Source organism: Coenobita brevimanus, unplaced genomic scaffold (assembly GCF_032717465.1).
Source record: "Coenobita brevimanus isolate Jiangsu-jjx unplaced genomic scaffold, ASM3271746v2 jjx.HiC_scaffold_2418, whole genome shotgun sequence".
NCBI lineage: Eukaryota > Metazoa > Arthropoda > Malacostraca > Decapoda > Coenobitidae > Coenobita > Coenobita brevimanus.
In genome coordinates, this window is record NW_027643345.1 from 14,711 (window position 1) to 26,156 (window position 11,446).

The 11,446-nt window shown below is 41.7% G+C and overlaps 1 protein-coding gene across 1 annotated transcript; it reads right to left on the reverse strand.

Moving 5' to 3' along the window:
- Positions 1-1,061: 1,061 nt before the first annotated feature.
- Positions 1,062-11,061, reverse strand: LOC145389828 (uncharacterized; the record flags this gene model as incomplete). The annotated part of the gene is made up of 5 exons (XM_080264967.1): positions 10,854-11,061; positions 3,711-3,845; positions 2,905-3,009; positions 2,340-2,464; positions 1,062-1,158 (listed from the first exon to the last, which is right to left on the reverse strand). Coding segments are annotated over exons 1-5 (670 nt in total), but the record flags the coding sequence as incomplete, so codon positions are not given.
- Between the last annotated feature and the right edge of the window lie 385 nt (positions 11,062-11,446).

The following is an 11,446-nucleotide window of genomic DNA, read 5'->3' on the forward strand; positions in this document are numbered from 1 at the left end:
CTCCAGTCCCATCCTTCCTCCCAAACCATCTCAATCTACCTCTCCTCATCACAACACCAATACACTCCAGTCCTATCCTTCCTCCCAAACCATTTCAATCTACCCCTCCTCATCACAACACCACTACACTCCAGTCCCATCATTCCTCCCAAACCATCTCAATCTACTCCTCCTCATCACAACACCAATACACTCCAGTCCCATCCTACCTCTCAACTCTTCCATCGTAAACCCAGCCCCCCCAGGCCTCACACTCAGGGACGCACTGCACATCCACCTAATCATTGTCATTTCTGTACGTTTGAGCTTGCGAATATCCTCTTCCTTTACTGCCAGGTCTCACTGCCATACACCATTACACTCCTAACACATGCTGCATACAAAGATCCCTTAGCACAGAGGGAGCGTCAATATCAGGAGAGGCAACAGCTCCCAAATAACAAAACTCTTCCACACACATAAGAGACTCACCAGCAAGATCAATCCTTTCACGCCTGACAATCTCCACTTTCCCCGACACACACACACACACACACACACACACACACACACACACACACACACACACCTATAAATTATCTATATTTTAAGTTAACATTTAAACTCAATTAACTACATACAGTATATTAACAAAAAAAAAAAAAAAAAATTCCATCGCCATTCTATTCTCGGTCCTAGGGGCAACAATGCTGCTAGAGATCGAGCAGGACGTGCGACTGATATTAGGCGCCCATGTGAAACGAGATATACAGTTTAGTTTTTATTTTAATTCTTTAAGATTACAAGCATAACAATTTAGCATACATTATGATTATTATTATTATTATCATTATTACTACTACTACTACTACTACTACTACTACTACTATATGTCTGTCTGTCTGTCTGTCTGTCCAGCTACTACTACTACTACTACTACTATCTATGTATTCATCTGCCTACTACTACGGTATCTATCTACTACTACTATGTATGTATCTATACTACTTCTACAACTACTACTATCTATCAATCTATCTATCTTCTGTTCCAAGGGTAATTCCGAAGGCTTTGGTACATACCGGTTTTGTCAGGTTGTTTGTGGTGGTGTTCCTGACTCCCGTGGTGGTGTTCCTGACTCCCTTGGTGCTGATGCTTGTGCTTCTCCCTGTCTTGTAGCTGAAATAGATATAAATAGATAAATAACATACATACATGCATACAAACACATACATATACATATACATTCACACATACAGACATACACATACATTCATTCAGATACATGTACATATCTGTTCATAGACATACATTCACATACATGTATACATAAACTACATTCATGCACACGCAAATCCATACACAAGTACAATATACATACATGAACGTAAATTAGGCTGACAGAAGTTTAGTTAAGTCTGCCTTGAGTTGTGCCAGTTGAGTCACGTTTTCTTTGATTATGATTTGGTTTGATAATATTTGTGATAGCCTATTTATACAACAAAAGGTGGTGAATCTTGCCGCACGCCTCCTTCAGTAAGTACAATGATATACAGTACAGTAGTTACCTATCCATCCACTTAACTATCTACCTAACCTCCTGGCAATAGGTAATAGATAGACAGGTTGTAGAATTAGCAAAAGGGGATGGTGATTTAACACACACCTCTCAACAAACACTATTTTTTTATGCATTCCTTGGGCATAAAATAACGTCCCTTAGTAATCATTAGCCATAGTATGCGTTGGTGGACGGAAGTAGTTAAAATATTACATAGAGGCGTGAGCGATAGTGTGAGTGCTGCAGCGATGTGAATACCGGCAGTCAGGCGAGTGGGGGGCAGGCATTAAAATATTTACTGCTGAAATAAATTTTTGGGTGTAACCACACAGCTCTTCAGTATACAGCTATGGAGTAATATACGCTTAGTAGAAAGAGTATATTTTGATATATTAAGGAATGAGAGAGAGAGAGAGAGAGAGAGAGAGAGAGAGAGAGCGAATAAGATAGATAGATGGAAAGACAGATAGACATTCAGGGATGGACAGACAGACCGCTTGATAGACACTGATAGATAGAAAGAGGGATAGCCACATTGATATATGAAAAAACAGGAATAGATGGATAGATAGATATAGGTAGGTAAAATAGGGTCAAACTACTCGACAGACATAGGTTGGTTGATAGATAGAAGCAGATAGACATTAAAACTGGTCTGATAGATAGCTTGGTTGATAGATAGTAGATAGCCATTCAATCTACCCACCCCAGGATAGTAAATAGATATACAGGTAGTTACAGATAGCTTGATAGAGATAGACGTGTAGTTACAGATAGATACACAGATAGATAGACCCACCCCAGGGTAAGGAAAGCGTCCAGGTCCCAGTACGTCCATAAATCTTCCAGGTCCCAGCTCCCTAGTGACCTGGAAGTCGCCGAAGTAAGGTATGGCCACGCGTAGCCCCAGCCGGTTCTCGTAGCCTGGGGGGAGGGGGTAGATTAGGCTAGGCTGGGGTAGATTGGGTTGGGATGGGTTGGGTAGGCTGGGGTAAATTGGGTAGGGTTTCGGTAGGGTTGGGTTAGATTTAGATGGGATAGGTTGGGTTGGGTAAAGATTGGGTAGGTTAGGATGGGTTGGCTTGGGTTAGGTTAGGTTAGGTTAGGTTGCGTTAAGTATTCCATTCTATCTATCAACTCATCTACAGTCAAATAACATGCATACTATATATCTATCAGTCACTATCTGTCTATCTATCTATATCTATCTGTTTGTCACTTTTCACCACCCTCTGTTCATACCCTCCTCCCTGTGACCTAGCAAGTCTTCAGAATCTATCTATCCATCAATTTATCTATCCAGCTAACCTCTTTACCTACCTTTCCATCCATCTATCTATCTATCTATTTATCTATTTACTCACCCTTCACCACTCTCTTCTCGCAGCCTCCGCCCTGTGATGTGGCAAGCGTCTTTAGTAGAGGCGAAACGAAATCTCCAATTGGTATGTGCCCGTTCCATATCGGATCTGTGGAGACAATGATAATAATAATAATAATAACAATAATAATAATAATAATAATAATAATAATACCAGGTGTGTGTGTGAGGCCTCACCTGTGCACCTCTCTTTCTCTCTCTCTCTCTCTCTCTCTCTCTCTCTCTCTCTCTCACGGAAGAGGATATTTGGATGTACAGAATGAATCACTCAGGGAAAGGTGTTAGGGAATTTGAAATATTGCTTAGGTCACGTGGTATCCCTAGGGCTAGAGGAGAAAGAATGCTACCCACGTATTCCCTGCTTGTCGTAAAAGGCGACTAAAAGGGAAACTCTCTCTCTCTCTCTCTCTCTCTCTCTCTCTCTCTCTCTCTCTCTCATTCCAGTCACCACCACTATGCTCCTGCTCACCATCATCATCACTACCACCACCACCATCATTATCTTCCTCCTCCTCCTTAGCATCATATCACCACCTTCCTCCGCCTCCTCACCACTTTCTCCACCCCCTCCTCACCACATCACCACTTCCTCACCACTCCCCTCCTCCTCACGACCTCACCACATCCTCCAGCTACTCTTCCACCTCCCCCTCACCACATCGCCACCTCCTCACCACTCTCCTCCTCCTCCTCACGACCTCACCACTTCCTCCACCTACTCTTCCACCTCCTCCTCACCACTTCCTCCCCCACCACCTCCCCTTCCTCCCCCTCCATCTCCCCATTCACCCCACACAATGGGCACCTCCACCTCTCCCTTGTGGTGTATGTAGCCAGGCGGGTCGTAGCCCAGCATTTCATATCCGTAGCTGGCCATGCGTTCCAGGGCTGGAGCCACGGACGACCACGACACGAACCCAACACCTGGGCAGAGCGTAACACGTTTTAACATCAGGGTTTAACACAGGAGGGTTTAACACAGGGATTAGCACGATTTGCGGCGGCACTCTGTAGGTAGCAATGGCGCAGGGTCAAACTGGCGTCTCGTATTACAGGCTATTGGGGCATTGGCGGCAAAACGGTGGCAAATTCTTAGTTCAAAGCTTATGAACTAAAAGACCTTCGCTGTTCAAGTGCAAAACCTCTCGCAGAGTCTTGCCAACCTTCGTAGCCTAGGATGATGTGACAGAGCCTAACATAGCCTAGCACGTGTTAGCATAGCATAACATTCCAGCGTACCGAAATTTAACACAGGCTCCTATGACTCACAAAATGAAATATGTGGCTTTAAACCGAACACTAGACTTGTTCCTACGATGAGGGGGTTAAGTAACATATGATGGAAAATGTTAGCATAGCATGGTCTAGTATGGAAGATTTTAACATAGCATTTTCTGATGGATTTGACATAGAGGTGTGTGTGTGTGTGTGTGTGTGTGTGTGTGTGTGTGTGTGTGTGTGTGTGTGTGTGTGTGGAGAGAGAGAGAGAGAGAGAGAGAGAGAGAGAGAGAGAGAGACGGATGTAAACAGCTTTCTCTAACACTCCTCCCGCTTTCTCCTGACCTGGAGGAGGAAGAGAGGGAGGGGCGGAGGGAGGAGAGAGGAGAAAAGGAGAAAGAGAGAGAGAGAGAGAGAGAGGAGGAGGAGGAGGAGAAACATGGAGGAAGACTAAGAGAGAGGGAAGGAAAGGAGGGGAAGAAGGAAGGGAAGAGAAGGCAGAGACGAGAGAGAAACGGTAGGGATATAAAAAAAAATCTAAGATAAATAACTCCATAACAGGTACAAAATATTAATAACTTACATGGATTTATTATAACAGCCAATATTGATAATGTGACTCAATTATTTATAGTAACCACCATTTTTATTTATGGTTAATTTTGCTTGTATTTCCTTCAGTCTTGTTTTGTCTTCAGTTAAGTTTTTTTATTAAGAGTCTTGCATATTTCTGTTCATGTTCATTATTTTCTCTTTTTTCGAGAAGTGAAGGTTTCATTCATTCTCTAATTGATGTTTGTTATTTATTTATTTTCTTATTTTTCACTGACTTTCTTAAATCAGCAGCTAAGGAGGTTAATTCACATTTTTTTTCCTGACAAGCATTCTTTAATCAACACCGCGTATTTTAAATGACTTCAAATTTTCTGTCAAGTGTTTGAAAATGAGCGTATGCAGTGAACTGAACTTATTTTGGTTTTGAAATTATGCTAAAATGTTGTCACTAATATATTGTTTCCTTCGTCAGTAGTAGTAAATAATTTCGTTTGTCAGTCGCTTAATTCCGTTTCAATGGTCAAAACCGCGTTCCTATTTATAACTTATTTCTATATTTAAATTTGGTTTCACTTTGGATTTGAGCCACGAACGCCCTTATCGTTACGTACTATATATATTCGTCACTCAAATAACAGTCGCCTTGTTTTTTACGTTTTTATGTGATTTTAGGCGGTTCCAGTATATTCGGATGTGAGCGAGATTTCAGAAGCTTCCGCAATGTCCACTTTTCTCAGTAAGTATATTCGTCACTTAATAATCTCCATGCGTTTTTTAAATAATAATCTCCATGTGTTTCCTACACTTTTATTTGACTTTAGGCGGTTCCACTCTTTTCATAGTGCAAGCAGGATTTCAAACACCTCCGCTCCACCCACTCTCCCTCCAGCGGTCACTGCCACACTGAGTAGGAATGTAGGGCGCTGCTCTTTATATATACGTTGTGGTGCCGGATTCAACGTGGGTCCAAGAATACCTTCCCAGTATCCTGCCTGTCCTAAGAGGCAACTAAAAGGTGCCAGTTTGTCTCCTGTCTTTCCTTACTGTTCTCTTCTCGTCAGTCTCGCCTCTCATCTGGATATTTCCGTTCTTTTTCCTCCCTTTATTTTCCCATTACTGCTCCAGCGCCATATACCCTTATTATGGCTTATGGTAATTCTTCATTATTTCTTCCCTCCTACCTGGGTCGCCAAACGCAAGGTATATGAGAGCCACGTTTGCTTTGCTATTTATCATCATCATGTATGTTAGTCCTCCTCTCTTTCGCTTTCTCCTCCTGTTCCTCCTCCTCCTCATTATCATCATCATCCCTTCTCCTCTCCCTCGCACCCTCCTCCTCCTCCTCCTCCTCCTCCTCTCATCTTCATCAACTCCCTAATATATATTATGTTTTATTTATTATCGCTGCGTCGCCAAACTTCGGGTATATGAGAGCGTTTCATTGCTGGCTTTCACATCCTGAGCATTATCATTTTGCTTCCTCCCTTTTTCCTCACTTTCTTCTCCTTCCCTACCTTTCCTCCTCCTTCACTTCTTCATCTTGACTTTTTCTATTTCCTCCTCCTCCTCCTCCTCGTTTCTTTTTCTACTTCCTCCTCTTCCTCCTCTTCCTTTTTTTTTCCTTCCTCCTCCTTGGTCTTCTTCCTCTTCGCCAGGTAACACTAGATGAATTTATATATGAGAGAGAGGGAGGAGGGGGGGGGGAAGAGAGAGTCACCAGCAGCGTCTTCACGGCCAGAACTCGAGTGTCTGTTTTATGTCTTGTATGTTTTATGTTTTATGTTTTATTTGTTTTATGTGATTTATCTGTTTTATCTGTGTTTTATCTCTGTTTTGTTTCATCTGTTTTATTTATTCATTTATAATTTATTATTTATCTTTAAGATGTATTTCCTCACCACTATTTACTTAGGGATTTTTCTCCTTTGATTTGTTTTGACGCATTGCCCTTTATTTGTTTCTTTATTCTTTATCCTTTTATTTATCTGTTCCTTCTGTTTAGTTATGGTTTATATATTTTTATTGTAGGTAGAGGCGCTAACCATCCACTCACTCGGTGTAGTGCTGCCCTCGGGTGTCTGCCCCTTCCTCACTTCTTTCCCTCCTTCCTCTTCAGTCTTTCGTTCCTTCATTCTTTCCTCGTCCTTCTGCCTACGGGTAACTTTACACTCCCTCTTCTGTCATTCTTTCCTTCATTCTTTTTCTTCCTGCTGCCTGTGGGTGACTCTACACTGAGTGACAAGCCAAATGGTTTCCCGTACACCAGGAAACCATTTGCTACGCTGGGTGGTAACCATATAACCAAATTATGGCGCTTGGTGGCTTAGGTGCTCCAATCGGATTGAGCCGGTGCAGGTTTATATCCAACGGGTGGTTGAGGTTTATTGCTTACGTAATGCCACTCAGGGATGAGTGAGGCTGGTCACTCTCATCTTAAATGTCAGGACCAACGTGCCTAGCCCTGGGCTCCAACGCTTCTCATGGGGCGACATAGGATTGGATGATGATGATGATGATGATGGTGACGATGATGATGATGATGATTACTTATTCGTTGTTCATATTCAGTCATGGATGGATAGATAGATGGGTAAATAGATAGATAGATAGACAGAGGGATGGATAGATAGACTGATTGATGGACGGAGGATAACCTATTGATATATAACCTGGTAAATAGATATATAGATAGACAGATTAATAGATGGACACAACGTATATAAGCTAATAGATAAATAGACAGGTAGAGATCAACACCTTAATTAGTAGTGCAGGTGTGTCAGTGATGTTCAGGTGTTGAAAGGATTTAGACAGATAGATAGATAGATAGATTGATAGATACGTAAGTAGATGGATAGGGAGGTAGGTAGGTGGGTAGGTAGGTAGATTTGTAATAATAATAATAATAATAATAATAATAATAATAATAATAATAATGACAATGATAAAAATAATGTGGCAATAATAATAAATAATAGTAGTGGTAATATTGGTATTAATACTATTACGATAATGAGTTACTTGAGAGGAGCATGTGGAGTGACGTGGAGGGACAGGTTGACGAATGAAGAAGTGAAGGAACGTTGTGGGGTAACGTGGAGGGACAGGTTGACGAATGAAGAAGTGAAGGAACGTTGTGGGGTAACGTGGAGGGACAGGTTGACGAATGAAGAAGTGAAGGAACGTTGTGGGGTAAGTGTGGATGTGGTTGAAAAGATTAGGAGAAATACACTGAGGTGGTTTGGACATGTGGAGAGGATGGAGAATGAAAGACTGACTAAGAGGGTGTATGTAGGTGAGGTGGAGGGAGGGAGAGGGAGGGGTAGACCGAGGATGAGGTGGAGGGATGGAGTTGAGAGGTATATGAGGGAGGGGGGGGTGAGTTGGGGGAGGGGAGTCAAATGGTGGGTGACAGAGTGACTTGGAGGCGTTTTGTCTGCGGCCACCCTTTGCGGGATTAGGGCGTCGGGCTATAGATAGAGACGATAATATTGTTATTAGTAGTAATGCTAATAATAATAATAGTAATAATAGTGTTAAGAAAAAATCATAGTAGTAGTTAGCTGCAGTAATAATTATAAATAATAATAATAATCACAGGGATAATAATTATAATAATAATAATAAGCATTCGCATCTCTTGTCTTAAGCAATCACATGTAAACAGATTAGGTTAAGAAAAATATTTGTTTAATACGATCTCTCTCTCTCTCTCTCTCTCTCTCTCTCTCTCTCTCTCTCTCTCTCTCAAAATTAGAATCACAATCAGCTTGTTCCAATCGCCTGTCACCTGTGCCACTGCCAGCTGCCACAGCCTCAGTCACTCGGCAGCAGCGGCAGGTGGAAGATGTACGCTCGTCAGGCCCTGAGGGCGGCCACTGGGTTGGTCAGATGGGCGGCTGTGGACGTACCTGCAGCACCCTGTCCCGCCCACACCACCCTCTATACGTGAGACTTTTATAAATCTCTTTTTATTATTAGTATTATATCATGTAATACTAACACAACTATTACTACTGCTATTATTGTATTAGTAGTAGTAGTTGTAGTAGTATCATCATCTTCATCATCACTATTAAGTTAACCAGCTAATACGTATGTGAAGAAGGCAAGTGTGGATGTGAGGGGGAGTCAGGATTCCATGGACTGGAAGAGTGAATGAATGTGTTTTTTTTTTTTTCTTTTGTAGTTAAGCCTCTACCCGGTTCTTCCCAATTCTCAGTGAATAAAGCGCGGTATTATTTCAGGATAGAGGAGCAAGGGGTTCGAAGGCTTTTTTTTTTTTGGAGGGGGGTCTAAGATAAAGCCCTTTTTTTTTTTTAGAGGTGGTTCTAAAGTAAAGCATTTTTTTTTTGGAGGAGGAGGAGGTTCTAAGAGAAAGTATTTTTTGGGGAGGAGGAGGTTTTAAGAGTATTTTTTGGAGGAGGAGGAGGAAGAGGTTCTAATATACTGGTCCAGTTGGTAGTGTTGCAGTATTAGGCTGCTGAGTCCGAAAATGGATGTTGACAATATTTTTATAAAGCTTTAATTGGTGAAAATCCAGATGGCTGCCACACACAGTACCATAACGTTCAGTCTTTTAAAGTGACATTACTGACAACACCTGCAACAGATTACATTATACGGGTAAGACCTGCAACAGATTACATTATACGGGTAAGACCTGCAACAGATTACATTATACGGGCAACACCTGCAACAGATTACATTATACGGGCAACACCTGCAACAGATTACATTATACGGGCAACACCTGCAACAGATTACATTATACAGGCAACACCTGCAACAGATTATATTATACGGGTGACACCTGCAACAGATGATGTAATTCTAAATAGACAAATGTTACACTATACACTGCAAGACATTTGTTAATAAAATTGCTATGTCGTTAACAATATTGCCTCCATTTTTTAAATATACGAAAAAAAAAAGTAATTTTACGATTGTTGGTGTTCTATAAATTTATTTAAATTTATTAAGTGTAAGAATATAATTATGTTCGCCATATATGATTATGTTATTTGTTATTTTTACTAACAGTATACTCGTATTTGACTCGTCCTGTTAATATAAGTGAAACTGAGTTGCCATGGTACTGTCTCGTTGCTAAGTTGTGGTGTTGATGCTGCCGTGTACGAGGCTGGACATTGATATAAGTTCCCAGGTTACATTGATGGTAACAGTGTTTTTTCTGTATTTTGTTAAAAGATAATCATGATTATATTATTTATAGAAGTTGTAAGTTACAGATTAACAATGATGTTTTTCCCAACATTTCCCCTAACACAAGTACACGTCTTTACCGATCGTGTGACATCAGCAGCTGAGGAGTATAGTGATGTTCAGTTGGTGTTCGGTGTATACAGGAGTGATTCTCTGAACCTGCCACCAGACTCACACGGAACTCTACCAAAGAGATTGTATATAAAGTGTTGGGCCAGACCCAGATTGCTAATGTTGCATTGCAAAAGTTGTTGGACAGAGAAGGCAAAGCAAAATCAGAGCACTGAAGTGCCAAGGCTTTGGCTGCCCTCATGAAAACCAACAATGTGTGTGTGTGTGTGTGTGTGTGTGTGTGTGTGTGTGTGTGTGTGTGTGTGTGTGTGTGTGTGTGTGTGTGTGTGTGTGTCACCGGCAGGAAAAACAGTGCAATAAAACTCTCGTGGCAACCAATTACCTTGATAAGGCAGATACGTTATTGATATGGCAGATCACAGATGCAGTGTCTCAGTCTGGTTCTGTACCACAAGTTGTACTACCGTGTCACCTGACACTGATAAGTTAACCTTGCTTATGGCACACGCTGATGGTGTTGTATACAATGTAGCCATGATGAGAAGTGGCAGGATCCCAGCCAGACCTGTCTTTGATGCACTAGGACAACAAAAGACAGACGCACTTCCTGGCTTTCATGCCTTCACCGGGGCAGATATTACTGCCAAATTCTGTGGAAAAGGCGGAGCTATTTGGTTTAAACTGATGCTATACGCCAGCCAAGCTATGCCGACAGCTTGTCAAATGCTTGGCAGTCTTAAGATATGTCACTGGTTAGAGACAGTGCCGTGGCGAGCTTTGTCTGCTAGGATCATTGCCGATCTGGTGTTTCTGTGTCTGACCTTCACAGAGTTCAGTGGCACCTGCTTCCTATCACACTGAGAGTGCACGTCACCACCAGCAGCTGCTGCACGTCACCACCATGGCCTGAGATATCACTTTCAGGCGACCATTTAGTGTCAGGCACATATAGTGGAACAGAGGCTTTACTGCCAACATGGAATGGCTGCTGTCTGCACAAGGGTGCCTTCCCGCTACTCCCAACAAAAACCAGGCTCCAGAACAGGTTATGACTGATGCTGCACATGATGAACCAGGACGGTATTTATGTTATGTCTTGTGCCGTAACAGTTCATTACATGGCAGTGTGTGTAATGGTACAAAGGTTGTGTTGTGTGTTCGTGTATATATACCGGATGTCACCATGTTCAGGTATATTGTACTGTGCTGTATCCTATATATGTCTTTCAGTAGTGTTTTGAAGAGTTTAAAAATAAAGACCATTTTCCATCATCAACTTAAATGCACAGGATTGTAAAAGTAATAAGTAGCGGGTACTGGCAGTATTATTACATTACGCCGTATTAACGAGTAACTGATCAGTGTTACTTAACAAATAACTTCAAGAGAGCTTTCTGCAGTAAAACTCAAGTTTTCTCTGTTCCTGATTTTTTTTTCAAATGGGTTCACGC